General features: G+C 33.8%; 1 protein-coding gene across 9 annotated transcripts; it reads left to right on the top strand.

Moving 5' to 3' along the window:
• The first annotated feature begins 219 nt into the window (after positions 1 to 219).
• Positions 220 to 17,497, top strand: LOC108224036 (DUF724 domain-containing protein 6). 9 transcript variants are annotated; one of them, XM_064093555.1, is made up of 10 exons: positions 222 to 566; positions 983 to 1,164; positions 2,297 to 2,372; positions 3,996 to 4,069; positions 15,660 to 15,801; positions 15,910 to 16,023; positions 16,099 to 16,203; positions 16,305 to 16,448; positions 16,526 to 16,672; positions 16,749 to 17,497. In XM_064093555.1, exons 5-10 carry the CDS (start codon positions 15,669 to 15,671, stop codon positions 17,372 to 17,374), a joined length of 1,269 nt encoding a protein of 422 aa, XP_063949625.1. In that variant the 5' UTR covers positions 222 to 566; positions 983 to 1,164; positions 2,297 to 2,372; positions 3,996 to 4,069; positions 15,660 to 15,668; the 3' UTR covers positions 17,375 to 17,497. The 9 variants fall into 9 exon arrangements, with proteins under 9 accessions (XP_063949623.1, XP_063949622.1, XP_063949621.1 ...); XM_064093553.1 differs by lacking the exons at positions 2,297 to 2,372; positions 3,996 to 4,069 and having other exon boundaries at positions 220 to 566; positions 911 to 1,020; positions 1,103 to 1,164; positions 16,099 to 16,197; XM_064093552.1 differs by lacking the exons at positions 2,297 to 2,372; positions 3,996 to 4,069 and having other exon boundaries at positions 221 to 566; positions 983 to 1,020; positions 1,103 to 1,164.
• The last annotated feature ends 1,886 nt before the right edge of the window (positions 17,498 to 19,383 follow it).

The raw sequence follows: 19,383 nt of genomic DNA, 5'->3' as shown, positions 1-19,383 counted from the left end.
TTCCTCCACTATCTCATATTTAACAATAAAAACTACTATTACACCCACTACTTTCCTCCACTATCTCAAATCTACTATTAAATATTGGTAGGTCCCACCACTTTACCCACTTTTCATCTAACTTTACTCATTTTTCATACATTGTCTTCGTCTCCGTGTCCCCCTCCAATGTAAACAATTGAGGGGCCATGAATGAAAAAATCTTTATAATCTCGGGGAATCCGCCTTGAATACACCCTGCTCCATTGTGCGTATTTAACCAGAAACCCAACACACGCGTATACACTTCCATGGGTGAAGCAAGCAAATTAACAACGTGTTCTTTGGTTTCCACAGCCCCAAAAACACAAGAAGCCCTTCTCCCCAAAACAATCCCCTGTGTTCTAGGTGATAAATGGGTTGTCTTCGTTCACAAAGTATGTTACATAAGGGTTTCAAAACCTCTAATTTTTCAAAAGATCAAAAAATTTTAGCCTTAAGCTGTGGTTGATGGATTTTCTCTATATGGGTGCTGCTCTACTTAATTCAATCTGGGTTTCTTCATTCCTCGCCAGAATCTTCTCATGGTAACATTTCTTTCATATATAAGCTTATACTTGTACGTGATTGTGCTTTTGGTAATTCCTGCCCTTTTGATTTGGCTGTTAAGTACAATCATACAACTTGGAAGTTTAATTTTGTTTAGTATTTTACACAGCAGGCAATGCAATGGTTTAGTATGTTATGATAAATTCATGGATGGCAATATGATATGTAGCATTATGTTTGCACGTTGCAGTTATTTTTGCATTAAGATAATACCCCTCCTGTACATTAGCCGTCCGCTGATTAGTACTAATGTTTCTAGTTACATTGATTTGTATCTCATTCTCATATAGCATGGTAGTTATTGTATGTTTGAATTTTCTAGGCTTGTATTGCCTAGAGAGTGTCACAGTGCATAATCTCTTGGATAATAAGGGACTGACTCAAAAAGATCCAGACTTCTTAGGTGAAAGGCATGGATGATAAGTTTTCAAGGTATGGGCGGTGCTCAAGCCTCATGATTCAACTCCTTAAAAAGTTATAACCTTGCTTACTCAAGTTATTTGGGGGTTTCAAGTTTTAAGTTGGTCACATCGCATGTGGATCTGCACATTCAACCTACCGGAGAAGCTTCAAATGGTAACATTTAATATATATGAAATCACACACACACACACACACATGTATATATAGTAATTTACTAGTTTTTTTTTCCCGAGTATTGTACTTTCATGATAGCTAGAGTTTATGACATTGAAAATTTTTTACCGCCTTTTTATCCCATCTGTACTGGAGATGGAGTTGAAGTAAACTAAACGAAACCTACCAAGTGTATTGTGAGTCGTATGGTATAGTACAAGAAGGGTTAGATGTAGTAGGGTAAGGGTCAGATGTATGCAAAACTTGACCTCTATATACCTCCAGGATAAGAAAAAAATAGAAAGATGCATATGAATAACATGTAAAATTTAAAGGTGAGAACCAGTAACTATCAATCAGTAAAAAATTAGCCCGACTTGTTTGGAAAATGTCAGGTTTCAATTTTTTGAATTTCTTTAAGCTCGTACCATGTGTTTATTCTCGGAGAGTGTCGCATGGTCTACAATAATTATGTATTTTGGTTCTTAATTTTCTTAATCTAGAAAGTTGAGGGTGCGTGAATTACTTAACATACCACGTATTGAGTGTGGGGTCCCAGGGGCACATGGGTTGCTCCACGCTGTGACCCTGTATTTAGAGCATGGGGTGGCAAAAGTGACATATATTATGAATTTTGGTTTTTTGTTTAAGCAAAAACCATATCGTTGCATAAAAGGATTTTGATATATTTGTGATCATATATATACATATATATTTTTTCAGTTATTAGTTTTTACTTATATTTGTACTATGTTGTTTGTATCGTGTTAGTCTAAACCTCCTACTTTTCATACTTGGATGAAGTTTCTCCTCAAATCTTTTTTTTTTGCGTTGAGTTTTTAGTTTTGCTAATGGATATCATTCCGTACTACAAGATGAAATGGATGACTATTGTAATATATGTATATATGTGTGTGTGTGTGTGTGTGGTGTACCCCTCACCATATTTGTAAAATTCTTGAATCTCCGCACTAGGCACCTACACTCTTATCTTTGTTTTTTTCTTAAAAAATATTGATTTACTTAGGTACATGTTATCCTAATTATCTATACCGCAGGAGTATATCGTTCTGTGAGCATTTGAGGTTCTGATTTTGGCCTTAACCTTATTGATTTTTAAATCCAACTCCAGTTGTCAGATCATCAATATCGCTCAAACCACGGCAGAAACTAACAAGGGTCAATTGATTGGTAGACCACTACATACGGTAAAAGGATTTAGAATACTATCTTTAAAGCACCATGTGAGCTCTATTGTTAATTTTGTTGGATGTTTTTCTACTATACTTCATTATTAATATAATATGCCGTGTCCCTGTACCCAAAAAATAAGAGGACATGCATGTCTGTGTTCCCAATTCTGAGATTATCCGAGTCTCCAACAGACCATACCCCATCTGAAGTAACATGGAATTTATTGGCATCACATGATCCATGTTTTACATCTTACTTATAAATTTTTTTTATGTGTGTTTCCTTAAGAAAAGAGATCAAAATGAAATGTCTGGACTCCTCCTATATCATTGATTGTCCATTTACAAGCTTTTATGGATTCGAACTAGCTACTATGATGAAACCTGTAACCATGACGGTCTTGTTAATTCTTTTGTTGAGGCTAGCTTCAATGAAGAAGACTCAAAGGGTTCTTAGCAATTGCTAGTCTTTGTTGATGTCCAGGAAAACCCAGTTAGAATGTCAACTAATATATTATAATGACTATAATGACTCAGGAGTTGGGACCTGTTTGTGCAACACACATTTAAGTTAAAATTACCTTCGAATTTACAATCAACTTATCATCCTCAATAGAGGTTGTCCCAGGTCCAAAACAGAAACCCAGAAGACTCTTTTTACTATGTTAAAAGGTGTTTAAAAAAAACGAATTTGGCTTAAATCATTTAAGATAAATGAAGGGTGAAATGAAATCTATTCTAGATATAGGACAACAGTGAGCAAATTGATTCAAAAAGTCAGATACGCCCTTGTCTATTCTATATAATTTCATGTGTTTAAGGGTTATTCTTGTCTTTTATACTAAATCATTATTATGCAATTAATGTCTTTTCATCAATATATTCTTACTATACTTATTAACCTACAATTAATTCAACTTTTTTCTAATGATTACTTAAACTAATCTTCTCCATAAGTACATATTAGTACTCATGTTTACCTTATTTAAAATCCTCACCAGTTCCATTGATTTAAAACCCTAATTACTTCGCCATCTGACATTTTATTGAATGTATGATTTTGGTAAGTTTGACATTCCGCTCGATTAATATAACATATGTAGTTTTGTTACATAATCTATGCCTTAATTCGATATGTGGTCCATTTTTGGTATAGGTCCAAACTTAGAAAAATTATTTCCAAATATCCCTTTTGCATACATAGTGTGATATACTCTTTACTACTGATGCTTGACATCTCAATTCTATCTTCCCTGCAGAATAGTTCTAAATATGATTTTAGTGACCCCACACACATACCTACTTGTGCGTACTTGTGTGTAGTAAATTTCAGCTTGTGTACTAAGTCACAATTTAAATCTTTGCGGTTCTTTTTAAGTTATGTATTTTCATTATATTAGCCACAAGATGATACGATTTTTCTGTCATATAGATATACACTACTCAGACCCGGCTTTAACCCCATGCGGTCATGCAATGGCATGGGGCCTGCCAAAAAAGGGGCCCCAAAAAAATCCAATTACATATACATGTTAATTAAATTATATAATCTTATCTATATCTGTTCTATCTCAGCACACCACTACTCCACAAACACGCTGAAAGTCTCTGTTTTTTTCGTTATTTATTGGGCACCAGGGCAAAGGCAGTAAAGATCAAGATTACAACCCTCTAAGTGCAAATCAAAAAGTGCCAACTGAATTACAACTCAGGTATTTATCCTCATTTTTTCAAAATTACAGCACTTTCAGGGTTTAATGTTTTTAAATTATGATTGTTTATTATTCTTAATTTGTTATCAAACTAATGATATAATGGCTCCTAAATAACTAAGAAACGAATTTTGCCTTATTGCATACTCTTGTGCGCCTCTTTGAGCAAATCTTACATTCTGGAACTATTGATGGAGGGGGTTTCTATCCACCGGGCCGTTGAGGTTGGTTTCCTTGGTTTTGTTATCGATTTCTCTCATTTTGAAATTCTCGGGCCCGGCCTATGAGCATTCATAACGGGACTTGAACCTTTGTCGGCATTGTTGATCTTTCTCTTTTTAATATTCTTTTCTCTTTGATTTTGATCACTCTCCCCTTCGATTACCATCGCTTTCTAGACCACTCCAGCGTATGTGGTTAGTTCAAATGTAGCTACTCTACTTTTGGGCCATGTCTTCGATTATTGTTGAAACCTTTTGCTTTCTTCTCATCTGTGTCTACGTAATCACTAACAAAACTTGCCTCACTAACAAATCTTGCCAACTTTGTAATTTTCTTTTTATAATCAGTAATAGTCATGTTCTCTTGTTTCAAATTGAAAAATCTCAACTCCATCTGTGTCTCCATATACCTCGGGAAGTATTTATCTAAGAATATCTTTTTGAATCTATCTAAGGTTATAATCTCAGTGGTTTCTAGAGTCCTTGCCGATTCCCACCAATAACTTGACTTGACTCTTAGAAAGTATGTAGCAAATCCTTCATTCTTCTCCCCATTCACATTCACTAGGGCAAACAGCTTCTCCACTTCTTTCAACCAAGGATGGGCTTCCACGGCTTCTTGGTTTCTCGGAAATTCAGGAGGTTTGACCGCTTGGAAAGACTTAAAAGGTTGTTGTGGTTGGGAGAGGAAGTTGTTGAAGTAGTTGAGCCAAAATGATTGTTTGTTGGCGGATGAGCTCTTGGGTCATGTTAGGATTAGGATCTTCACGATTCTCATGATTTATTATACGTATATATTTAAAAATGTTAAAAAGAAATTGATTTTAATTTTTTTAATAAAATCACCCCAACAAAAGTAACTTTCGGATCCTTCACTAATTACAACTATATTTTGGTCTTCATAGATATTGTAGACAACTATTTTATGATCTTCAAAAGAAATTTTATCTATAGATAAATATTATTTGCTTTGTTTAAGATATCGGAGATTTGACTTTATTACTTAATGAAAAAATAGCCGGCTGAAAAGTCGAACAATTTATTTAACACTCCTTAAATAATATATACAAATTGTATAATACAATTAAAAGGATAACAAAACATCAAACAACATGAAAAAACACACAAACATTTAAACAAATAAATAAATATGGGTGGGAGGATTTGAACCGACAATTTTTTCTAAACCGAGCTCGTATGATATAATTGAGAAGATATAAAACATGATTTTATCATATACCCTTAACTACAACAAAACATGTGTTTGTATATCCAACATATAATCCAAATATTAAAAAGAGAAGTCAAAATATCTTGAGATACTATATTAATTCGATATAAGTCTTGACAATATATCATATAGTCCAACAAAAATAAAAAACAAGGGAGACTAAAAATTATCTACTACAACGGGGAAGCAATGAGTTCTTCGATCTGCATATTGATCCTCCCACGTTTTTCACCATTCTCTCCTTCCGCCTGCTGCACAGATGCTTTTTTAGCATTGATATTCTTCTCCATCTTTAAGATCAATTCAATTTCTTTCCACAAATCCTGCACCCTCTCTTCTCTTTTAGCTCTTGTCCCTTTAAATATACGATTCTCCTCAACATGTACAGAGAGCACCCTTTCCCTCTGTTCTAACATGTTCTTCAACTTTTCCTCCTCGCTCTTAAACATTAATAACTTGTTCAACCGATCTTTTAGCATTTGGACTTTAATCCATGTGCATCCAAATCCTGAAGAAGTGACAAATCATCCATCATTTCTTCTCTTTTTGTATCCATATTAAAGTTTGAAATTTTCCTAACTATGTTATTATAAGTAACCATTCTAGCAAGAGCTTGCCCCTCACGGACAATCTTCTTGCAGGATTTTAGTGGAAGGATGTGGATCCGGGGGCATTATTTTACAAGCTTCAAAAGATTCATTAAATTCCCAGAATTTTTGCTTTAAAGGATTCAACAAATTACAAGCAAGTGCTTGCCCATAACTGAATCTTTTGAAATTTCGGGAATTGGTTGAATTTTTTCAAGCTTGTAAAAAACAATGTCCTGTGATCCAAATTTCCTTCCTCTAAATCCTGCAAGGAGATTGTCCGTGAGGGGCAAGCTCTTGCTAGAATGGTTACGTATAACAACATAGTTAAGAAAATCTTAAACTTTAATATGGACACAAAAGAAGAAGAAATGATGGATGATTCGTCACTTCTTTAGGATTTGGATACACGTGGATTTGAAGTCCAAATGCTAAAAGATCGGCCGAACAAGTTACTAATGTTTAAGAACGAGGAGGAGAAGGTGAAGAACATGTTAGAACAGAGGGAAAGGGTGCTCTTTGTACATGTTCAGGAGAATCGCATGTTTAAAGAGACGAGAGCTAAGGCTGATGAGAGGGGGCAGGATTTGCGGAAGAAGTTGCATTGGTCTTAAAGATAGAGAAAAATATTAATGCTAAAAAAGCATCTGTGCAGCATGAGGAGAATGGTGAAAACGTGGGTGAATTAATATGTAGATTAAAGTACTCATTGCTTCCCCGTTGCATTAGATAATTTTTAGTCTCCCTTGTTTTTGATATTTGTCAGACTATATGATACATTGTCAAGACTTATATCGTATTAATATAGTATCTCGAGATATTTGGACTTCTCTTATTATTATTTGGATTTGTAAACACTTTTTCCGTTGTCATTAAGAATAATTTGAATATAATAAAATCATGTTTTATATCTTATCAATTATATCATAGGAGCTTGGTTTAGAAAAAGGTCTCGGTTCAAATTCTCCAACTCATATTTATGTAATTAAATGTTTATATGTTTTGTCATGTTGGTTGATTTGTTGTTGTTCGATTAGTTGTATATATATTTTAGGGGAGTTAAATAAATTTTTCGACTTTTTATCAGTTATTTTTTTATTGAAGTAAAACAGTCGAATCTCCAATCTATTAAAAAAATCAAATAATATTTTTATGTAGATAAAATTTCTTTAAAGGTCATGAAATATTTGTTTACAATTTCTATGAAGACCGAGATTCTTTTCTAAACCGAGCTCCAATGATATAATTGAGACGATATAAAAGATGATTTTATTATTTAATTATCCTTAACTACAACAAAACATGTGTATGTATATCCAACATATAATTCAATATAATAGTAAGAGAAACTAAAATATCTCGAAATACTATATTCATATAATAATTCGATATAAGTCTTGACAAATATCAGATAGTCTGAAAAAACCAAAAACAATGGTGACTAAAAATTATCTACTGTAACGAGGAAGCAATGAGATCTTCAATTTGCATATTGATCCTCTCACGTTTTTCACTATTCTCTCCCTCAGCCTGTTGCACAAATGTTTTTTTAGCATTTATATTCTTCTCCATCTTTAAGATCAATTCAATTTCTTTACGCAACTCCTGCCCCACTCATCAGCCTTAGCTCTTGTCTTTTTAAACACGCGATTCTCCTCAACATGTACAGAGAGCATCCTTTCCCTCTGTTCAAACATGTTCTTCACCTTCTCCTCCTCGTTCTTAAAAATTAGTAACTTGTTCAGCCGATCTTTTAGCATTTGGACTTCAAATCCATGTGTATCCAAATCCTCAAGAAGTGACAAATCATCCTATCATTTCTTCTTTTTTTGTGTCCAGATTAAAGTTTTAAGATTTTCTTAACTATGTTGATATACGTAGCCATTCTAGCAAGAAGCAATATGTTCTTCGATCTACATATTAATCCTTCCACATTTTTCACTATTAACTTCCTCCACCTGCCGCAGATACGCTTTTTTAGCATCTATATATTTCTCCTTCTTTTAAATAAATGCAACTTCTTTCCACAATTCCTGCACCCTCTCTTCTCCTTTAGCTCTTGTCCCTTTAAATATACGATTCTCCTCAACATGTACAGAGAGCACCCTTTTTCTCTGTTCTAACATGTTCTTCAACTTTTCCTCCTCGCTCTTAAACATTAGTAACTTGTTCAACCGATCTTTTAGCATTTGGACTTTAAATCCATGTGCATCCAAATCCTCCAGAAGTGACAACTCATCCATCATTTCTTCTCTTTTTGTATCCATATTAAAGTTTGAAATCTTCCTAACTATGTTATTATAAGTAACCATTCTAGCAAGAGCTTGCCCCTCACGGACAATCTCCTTGCAGGATTTTAGTAGAAGGAAATGTGGATCCGGGGGCATTATTTTACAAGCTTCAAACGATTCATTAAATTCCCAGAATTTTTGCTATAAAGGATTCAACAATTACAAGCAAGTGCTTGCCCATAACTGAATCATTTGAAATTTCGGGAATTGGTTGAATCTTTTCAAGCTTTTTAAAAAAATGTCCCATGATCCGAATTTCCTTCCTCCAAAATCCTGTAAAGAGATTGTCCGTGAGGGGCAAACTCTTGCTGGAATGGTTACTTATAATAACATAGTTAGGAAGAATTCAAACTTTAATATGGATACAAAAAGAGAAGAAATGATGGATGAGTTGTCACTTCTGGAGGATTTGGATGCATATGGATTTAAAGTCAAAATGCTAAAAGATCTGTTGAACAATTTATTAATGTTTAAGAGCGAGGAGGAAAAGTTGAAGAACATGTTAGAACAGAGGGTAAGGGTGCTCCTTGTACATGTTGAGGGGAATCGTATATTTAAAGGGACAAGAGTAAAGGAGAAGAGAGGGTGCAGGAACTGTGGAAAGAAGTTGCATTTATTTTAAAGAAGGATAAGTATATAGATGCTTAAAAAGCGTATTTGCAGCAGGTAGAGGAAGCTAATAGTGAAAAATGTGGAAGGATTAATATGTAGATCGAAGAACATATTGCTTCTTGCTAGAATGGTTACGTATAACAACATAGTTAAGAAAATCTTAAACTTTAATATGAACACAAAAGAAGAAGAAGAAATGATGGATGATTTGTCACTTCTTGAGGATTTGGATACACATGGATTTGAGGTCCAAATGCTAAAAGATCGGCCGAACAAGTTACTAATGTTTAAGAACGAGGAGAAGGTGAAGAACATGTTAGAATAGAGGGAAAGGGTGCTCTCTGTAAATGTTAAGGAGAATCGCATGTTTAAAGAGACGAGAGCTAAGGCTGATGAGAGGGGGCAGGATTTGCGGAAGAAGTTGCATTGGTCTTAAAGATAGAGAAGAATATTAATGCTAAAAAAGCATATGTGCAGCATGAGAAGAATGGTGAAAACGTGGGTGGATCAATATGTAGATTGGAGTACTCATTGCTTCCCCGTTGCATTAGATAATTTTTAGTCTACCTTGTTTTTGATTTTTGTCAAGACTTATATCGAATTAATATAGTATCTCGAGATATTTTGACTTCTCTTATTATTATTTGGATTATATGTTGGATATGGTAACACATGTTCCTTTGTAATTAAGAATAATAGAATATAATAAAATCATGTTTTATATCTTCTCAATTATATCACAGGAGCTCGGTAGGTCTCCGTTCAAATCCTCTCACTCATACTTATTTATTTAATTTAATGTTTGTATTATTTGTTGTTGTTCTGTTAAATGTATATATTATTTATGGGGTGTTAAATATATTATTTGACTTTTCAGTTTGTTATTATTTTATTTAAGTAATGCAGTCAAATCTCCAACATCTTAATCTAATCAAATAATATTCATATGTAGATAAAATTTCTTTGAAGGTCATAAAATAGTTGTCTACAATTTCTATGAAGACCGAGATCTTTTTTAAAACTGAGCTATTATGATATAATTGAGTTGATATAAAACATGATTTTATTATCTTATTATCCTTAATTACAACAAAACATGTGTTTGTATATCCAACATATAATTCAAATAATAATAAGAGAAGTCAAAATATCTCGAGACATCTATACTATTATTATTATATATATATATACTATAATAAGCCAACTTGGGTATAATTTGTAGTCGTACAAAATTTTGGTATGGTCATGTCTTCGTTATGTTTTTTTGATTTGGTACTCTCCTTCTGAAACTAAAATTCTATAACATGTGCAGCTCTATAACTCTTACACTGTTAAATAGTTTCATATACTAAAAATGCTCATCATAATACATCATCATATAATATTTCAGAAAAAAATTATAATTATAATGATGTTAAAAATAAAGTTATAAATATACAATTTTGAATATCTTTTTTATTTTAAAACAAGATCCTTCGTATAAGTCTTTTTAACTCTAATCCGTTACACGACAAATATACTATCTACATATTAATAACAACAAAATATTTATAAATAGATAATAAAGTATAAAAGCTGAATTTTTATGAGAAAATATAATTAATTAGTTAATATAATTTAATTAAAATTCAATTAATTAATACTAAAATACTAATAAAATAATATTATAATTTAAGTTATAAATAATAAATTACGAATTATATACCGCCCGTGCTTCGCACGGGTTAAAGGCTAGTTATATATTAATATAATAATTCGATATAAGTCTTTGACAACATATCAGGTAGTCTGAAAAAAAACCAAAAACAAGGGTGACTAAAAATTATCTAGTGCAATGGGGAAGCAATGAGTTCTTCAATCTGCATATTGATCCTCTCACGTTTTTCACCACTCTCTCTCTTCGCCTGCTGCACATATGCTTTTTTAGCATTGATATTCTTCTCCAGCTTTAAGATCAATTCAATTTCTTTATGGATATCCTGCCACTCTCTTCTGCTTTAGCTCTAGTCTCTTTAAACGTGCAATTCTCCTGAATATGTAAAAAGAGCACCCTTTTCCTCTGTTCTAACATGTTCTTCACCTCCTCGTTCTTAAACATTATTATCTTGTTCAGCCAATCTTTTAGTATCTAGACTTGAAATCCACGTGTCTCCAATTTCCCAAGAAGTGGCAACTAATCCTTGATCTCTTCTCTTTTTGTGTCCATATTAAAATTTAAGATCTTAAAAACATTTTTATAGGTCACCGTTCTTGAAAGAGCTTGCTATACACAGACAATCTCCTTGTAGGATTTTAGACGAAGAAAATGCGGATCCTATGACATTTTGTTAGAAGTTTCACTAGTTTTACTTCAAAAGATTCAGCCAATTACAAGCAAGAGCTTGCCCCTCATTGAATCTTTTGAAGTAAGATTTTGGAAATTGGTTGAATCTTTTAAAACTTGTAAAAAGATGCCCTAATATCCGCATTTCCTCTCTCTAAAGTCCTGCAAGGAGATTGTCCGTGAGGGGCAAACTCTTGCTATAATGGTGATATTTGTTAAGAAGATCTTAAACTTTAATCTGGACACAAAATGAGAAGAAATCATGAATGAGTTATCACTTCTTGAGGAATTGGAGATACATTGATTTGAAGTCAAGATATTGAAAGATCTGAACAGGATATCAATGTTTAAGAACGTGGAGGTGAAGAATATGTTAAAAAAGAGGGAAAAGGTGCTCTTTATACATGTTCAAGAGAATTGCAAGTTTAAAGAGACGAGAGTTAAAGCAGAAGAGAGGGGGCAGGAGTTGCATAAAGAAGTTGTATTGATCTTAAAGATGGAGAAGAATGTCAATGCTAAAAAAACATGTGTGTAGAAGGCGGAAGGAGAGATGGTGAAAAACGTGGGAGGATCAATATGCAGATTGAAGAACTCATTGTTTCCCCATTGCAGTAGATAATTTTTAGTCACCCTTGTTTTTGGTTTTCGTCAGACTATATGATATGTTGTCAAGATTTATATCGAATTAATATAGTATCTTGAGATATTTTGACTTCTCTTATATTATTATTTGGACTATATGTTGGATATAAAATCACATTTTCTATTTTAATTAAAGATAATTAGAATCCAATAAAATCATGTTTTATATTTCTCAATTATATCATAGGAGCTCGGTTTAGAAAGAGGTCTCGGTTCTAATCCTCTCACTCATATTTATTTAATTAAATGTTTGTGTGTTTTGTCATGTTTGATTTGTTGTTGTACGGTTAGCTGTATATATTAATTTACGGGTGTTAAATAAATTATTCAACTTTTCAGCCGGTTATTTTTTCATGTAAGTAATAAAGCCAAATCTCTAATATCTCAAACAAACCAAATAATATTCATATGTAGATAAATTTCTTTGAAGATCATAAAATAGTTGTCTACAATTTCTATAATGAACAAAGAATAGATGTAACTAGCGATGGATTCGGAAGTTATTTTTGGTGGGTTCAATTTATTAAAATCAATTTCTTTTTAACATTTTTAAATATATGCATACAATGTAAGTTCTTTGATATTTGTCAATTACCAAAAATGACCTTAATAATGGTTTTAAATTATATTTTCAGATGGGCTTTTTTGTAATCATACAATTAGCTTTTAAAATTTCAATTAGGGTCCATAGGGGTTAAACCCCTCTTTTCTTTTTCTTCTCTACTCCTTGTTCTTCGCGAATTCTCTACATTTCTCTTTCTCTCAACTTCAACTCTCACGCTCGTTCGCTCATCTCTCTCCTTCTCCCTTCACTTCTTCAACTGTAAGTATCTATAAGTATGAGTATATTGGTGTGTATTTGTTGTATATTTGTGTGTATTGCGGCGGAGGCAGAGGCAGATGTAGAATGTGGGCTCAGGGGGCTTCAGCCCACCCCCGAGTTCATAACATCTTTTTTTCTTAAATTTGTCTATTTATAAAATTAGCCCACCCCAGCTAAAATGAGCCCATTCGTTTTTTATATTGAGCCCAACCCATTGACTAAACTAATGAACATTATACATACGAGACTTGGTGAAGTAAAAAGATCAACAAAAAAAAATTGCTCTCTTGCTGCTTGACTGCTCTGCCTGGCTGCCTCCTGCTTTGTTCCGGACTTCAGTCTTCAGTGCTTCCCCTTCCGCAGGATTATCATGTATTTGAGATTTTTAAGACTTTTGTAATTTTTTTTAAATATTAATGAAGCCCCCCTCCTTGGTAGAATTTTGGATCCGCCACAGAGCGGAGGGTTTTGATTTCCGGTGAGGTTGAGGGAGGAAAGGTGGTTGATGGTTGGCGTTGGGAGTTCCCAATCGAGTTGAGAGCTCGAGATATCGAGCCTCCTCGAAAGGAAACTGGTCATGGCAATGACCAAAGGGAGCCATGACCGTGGTTTTTGATTTTCTTCTAAATTCGGTGTTTTGATGTTTGTATTCAAACCAGACTTTCTTGCATGTTATTTTGTGTAAAAATCAGCACTCTGATGATTAATATGTAACGGGTTTCATTGTTGATTTTGTTGCATTTAGGGCGGATATAATGAATTGAAGTTATAATACTTTTTGAATGCTGGTTGAAGTTTGAGCCACTTTGTTGGTTATTGGGTCATCGATTTGCTTAAATTTTGAAGTGTTAAAGAGTAGCAAACAAGAAATTTGGATATACGTATGCTTCGGCTATGGGCATTTTTTATTATGAATTGGTTATATGCTTTACTTGATGATTTGCTTTGATGTAAGTGTTTTTATATGCATGATTAGGTGCAGGGAGGGATTATGTGTATGTGTGCTAGGCAGTGTGTGTGTGTGTGTGAATTATGCAAGGCAGTGTGAGTGTGTGTGAGTATGCAAGGTGTGTGTGTGTGTAATAGGTAGATCGTAGATGTGTGTGTGTGTGTGTGATAGGCAAATGTGTGTATGTGTGTTAGGAGGGTGCGTGTCTGTATAGTTAAGTATTAGCGTGTGATATCTCTAAGTTGAGTGTTGATTCAAGAACAATTAAGTATTATTGTGTTTGTGTGTCATTCAAACTCTGTGTGTGTGTGTGCGTGTGCTATACAAGGATATGTGTGAACTAATTGGATGTAATCATATCAACATGTGTAGTTGGTTAGTAGTTGACTAATAGAAGTAATCCTAGACGTGTTAAGTAAGGAGACTAGCAAGAGTCATAAGAATGATAATAGAAGTAAGAAGACTATAGTTCCGATCAAAATGTTATACACACAAACATACATACATCTTTCTCTCATTTTCCTCCAATGATGCCGCACTATCGGTTGTCTGTAATGCTGCCCGAACAACCGATGCCCACACACTACCATCTCCCCCCCCCCCCCCCCCCCCCCGGTTCCGCCACACCACCGTCGTTATCACACATTCCGATCTCTCATCATCACTCTCGATTTAAACTATTTTAGATCTGCTCATCACCAATACAATTAGCTGTGTTGGTGATTTTTCTTCAAACTTTGGTGTTTTTTTGATTTTCTGTTGATTTTTGGTGATTTTTTGTTTATTTTTTTGTGGTGATTATGGGTCGTAACTGGTGATCATGTAAACAAGTTGGTATGTAGATAGACATTGAGGATGCAGATGCTAATAATTTATTGTGGAGGCGTGGTGATCGTTTTTGTGATTTAATGTTTTAAAATTTGATTGTTTATTATTCTTAATTTGTTATCAAACTAGTGATATAATGGCTCCTGAACAACTAAGTGGTTCTGCCAAGAGGAAAAACTAAGTGGCTCAAACATGTCAGGCAAGATTGAGTGGTTTAGCGATGTTTTCTATTGAAAAAGAGCTAATAGAAATATTAGATTATGAGAGTTTAATGGATGAGTTTGCATCCAGAAATGCCTGTAGAGCAATTTTTAAGAAATGAGATTAGTGTTATTTATATATGGGGGCCTTTTTCCTTAAGTTAGCATAAGGTCTTTTTAGTGTTGGTGCCGGCCCTGACACTACTTCTAATTAGTAACTTCACCCTTTTTAGTGTGTTTTGCTTGTTCAGATATCAAAAACCCTTATTTGATCAACAATTACGAAAAGTGAAAATAATGCATATATGCTAATTGTGTGCATATGAAGATTAAAGTCGAAAGTTTTGTCGTTGAGATGATACATTTTTTTCCTTCTATTGTATCAAACATGAATTAATACAATTGTTATACTGGTAGTCTGGTACTTTGAATATATAATATATATTTGATTTTTAAATTTTGCAACCAAGTTGGTCTGGCTACTGATTGAGCTAATATTGGCAGCCTTTCTTGGAACTCCCTTTGAACTTGAGCCAGTCCTGAACAAATACTTTGACGTTTGGGCCAGTTTTGATCTGAGTAGTACTTGAGTTGTACCTGTCTTATTTTAGACCTTTATTCTTTTTCAGTGCTTAGGAAACTTAATACTCCTTTCTCGGAGAATTTGCTTCCATGCAATTATTTGGTTTGATTCTTCATATTATGATGCGTGATGGAAACCTGATTAGTTGCATCGGACCTGATTATATGAATCGCATTATTAATTTTTTATTTGTTTGACAACACTGAGGCTCTTGGTCACTTCCTATAACCTCTAATATCTGCTTTTACTAGATCTCTGAAAATGAATCATGGAAAACTTTAAATTCTTTTGTAATTGCAGCAAAAAGTGATGTCATCGGATAGAATGGAAAGTGTACAAGGTTTAAACTTGCGCTATATGGTTTGTCAGTTTAATACTCATCAAATGGAAGCACCCGAGCAGGATGTCCTTGTTGATTTCACGGCCCGAAGCCATGGAGATGGTACAACTACTGACTGAATACTCTCATTCAGTGAGTTCTTTTATTATTTAACCAAGTGTTGTTATATGATTCCGCTTAATCATGCAAATGGATTCGGGGATCTTGCAGGTCCTATTGTCCCTATTGATACTGAAAAGTTATTAATTGAGAAGCAGCAGTGTCAAGCGGATTTACCTGCTCAGGTTGCATCAACTAGTTCCATGCCCCCAATCAACAGAGATGGTACAACTACAAACTGGATCTATCATTTTCTGGTTAGTGAATTTTATATAACCAAGTGTTACTATGTGGTTGCAGTTAATCATGCAAATGGAGTTGTGAATGTCGCTGGTGCTACTGGAGAATTGTTAGCCAGGAAGCGCAAAAATCAAGTGGAAGTACCTTCTCAGGACACATGTAATGGTATCATGGCCCCAATCAGCAGAGTGAATAAATTTACTGACTGGATCCAATTATTTCGTTGTCGGTTAATTTTGTTTATCCATTTTACCATATGATTGCAGATGATCATGCAAATGGAGTTGCATATGTGTCTGGTGCTTTTGTCCCTGCTGATACTGAAAATATATTATTTGAGAAGCAGCGGCGTCAAGCGGCTTTGCCTCCTCAGGATGCAACAATTGGTTTCACTGCTCCAATCACCAGAGGTGGTACAATTACTGACTGGATCTATCATTTTCTTGTTGGTTTTTTATTTACCAAAGTTGTTACTATATGATTGCAGTTAATCATGCATATGGAGTTGCAGATGTTGCTGGGGTAACTGTCCCAGCCAGCACTGAAAACTTATTATATAGGAACTGCAGGCATCGAGTCGAAGAACCTGCTCAGGACGCCTGTACTGGTTTCACAGCCCCAATCAGCAGAGACGGTAAATCTACCGACTGGATCCTATCATTGTGTTGTTAGTGATTTTTATTAAACCAAGTGTTATAATATGACTGCAGTTAATCATGCAACTGGAGTTGCGGAGGTCGCTGGTGCTAGTGCTGATATTGAGAAGTTACCATTTGAGAAGCACAGGCAGTACTGGGAATTTGCTGAATCTTTTGAAGCCTGTAAAAAAATGCCCCAGAATCCGCATTTTCGTCCTCTGAAATTCTGCAAGGAGATTGTCCGTGAGGGGCAAGCTCTTGCTAGAATGGTTACTTATAATAACATAGTTAGAAAAATTTCAAACTTTAATATGGATACAAAAAGAGAAGAAATGATGGATGAGTTGTCACTTCTCGAGGATTTGGATGCACATGGATTTAACGTCCAAATGCTAAAAGATCGGTTAAACAAGTTATTAATGTTTAAGAGCGAGGAGGAAAAGGTGAAGAACATGTTAGAACAGAAAGAAAAGGTGCTCTCTATACATGTTGAGGAGAGTCGTATATTTAACGGGACAAGAGCTAAAAGAGAAGAGAGAGTGCAGGAATTGTGGAAAGAAGTTGCGTCTATTCAAAAGGAGGAGGAATATATAGATGCTAAAAAAGCGAATCTGCAGCAGGTAGAGGAAGCTAATAATGAAAAATGTGGAAGGATTAATATGCAGATCGAAGAACATATTGCTTCTCCGTTGTGGTAGATAATTAGTTAACCTTGTTTTTTTATTTTGCGTTTTTATCGGACTATATGATATGTTGGTAAGACTTATATCGAATTATTATATTAATACAATATCTCGAGATATTTTGACTTTTCTTATAAATTTTTGGAACTCTAGTCTTGTCGTTATGTGATTAGTTATTTTTAATTTAGATTCCTAAACTACAAGGCAATGCGAAAGAGAGATGTCAATAGTCCATTCATTCGTATAATTGCTCAACTGACCCTGTTCATCTTCTAAAGAGTGATATAATATTTATATTTTGTTATATTATCTTTAATAAAATACAAATAGTAGTAAAGTACTTTTCTATATATACAAAAAGTGTATCAAAGTACTTGTTACGCTACAAATTATAAAGTAACTTTTTGGATGGATTTTATACCAACATACTGGACTTAACAATTGGCAGAATACTCTAGTAGCCTGGCTATTGGCTTTATCGATAATGATATTAAATCTTGCTTAATATTCTTTACTACTTCTTCTTCTTTTTTTTTTTTTTTAATAAAAAGGAATCAATTCATTAATTAAAAGCCATACGGTATCTACAAACAAAATCGAAATTGGACAGACGTCGAAGAATATCGCTGTTGAATCCTTCCTTCTTGGAGAGGCAACTGAGCGATTTGAAGATGATTTGAATATGCACACTTCTTTCCATCTAATTGGTTTTCACCTGAGTGTTCTGAACAATCGATCATAGATGCGATCCCATAATAACCTTCAAATCTGAATCAAACTCATGAAAATCATGTCGATCTATAACCTCGGTCATGAAGAACATCAAAACACACCACAATAAAACAAATCAACTCTCACAAGAAGGAGAGACAAACAAAACCCAAATAAATTGGGAACTTATTGAATAGGGAATAAGATTTCAAAACAAGAATACAGAAAGAAAAAAGGAATTGGGGCTTTTCACCAGTGAAAACTGATGGAAGCCCCTTCAAAAATCTTTAACGGAGGCTAGGGTTTTGAGAGAGAGAGCAGACGCTTTTTCTACTTAAAAGCCACAAATATTAAATGAAATATTTTAATAGGAGATTTCTTCATAATATATAAATGGTGTTTTTTTAAGTCTTTATACATGGGACTCACTGTGTGCGCATCTACTTGTTATTAATTAGCTGGCAAATTTTATAATAGGAATATTTTTGTGTGTCATTATTAATTAAAATTCAAATCACATAATCAAAAGGTAGTTAGAGCATTTCCAAGTTGGAGACTCCAATGGTGTTAGTTATAATGATGGGTTAAATGGACATGTAGTACATTATATAAAATTTACTGAACTTATAAGATATTTTGCTTTGATGGTATTGACAGTATTGGTTGTAATAAGTGATTGTTAATGTTTCTAGAGATTTTGCTTTGATGGTATTGACAGTATTGGTTCTAATAAGTGATTGTTAATTTTTTATAGACATGTAGTGGATTGACAAATATAGTTACGTGTAGGAAGTTGGCTATAATTATAGATAATGAATGGGAGTGAGTGAAGTTTCATTTTTTGAAGGCGTTGACTATATTTTTTATTTTCGGTATGAAAACTAAGGTTTTAGTTATGGTTTTTCATCATTAGAGATGCTATTATCGTTGTAAAAAAATATACTCCCCGCCTCCCATTTTATGTGACCTTATTCCTTTTTGGGACGTCTCAAAAAGAATGAACCTATCATACTTACTATTTTTGAACACTACTTTTCACTATTACACCCACTACCTCTCTATTTTATACTCTCTTTTTATTAAAAAAACACTATTACACCCACTACTTTCCTCCACTATCTCAAATCTATTATTAAATATTAATAGGTCCCACCACTTTAACCACTTTTCAACTAAACTTACTACTTTTTTCTTAATCTCCGTGAAAATCAAACAGGCTCACTCTTTTTGGGACGGAGGGAGTAGTTTGCCATATATGTTACTTAATTCCATATTCTTTTTGAAAATTTTATAGAAGTATCTATATCTTTAAA

Source organism: Daucus carota, chromosome 5 (assembly GCF_001625215.2).
Source record: "Daucus carota subsp. sativus chromosome 5, DH1 v3.0, whole genome shotgun sequence".
In the NCBI taxonomy this organism is placed as follows: Eukaryota; Viridiplantae; Streptophyta; class Magnoliopsida; order Apiales; family Apiaceae; genus Daucus; species Daucus carota.
Note: the sequence above shows the minus strand (reverse complement) of the source record. Positions and strands in the feature narration are given on the sequence as shown.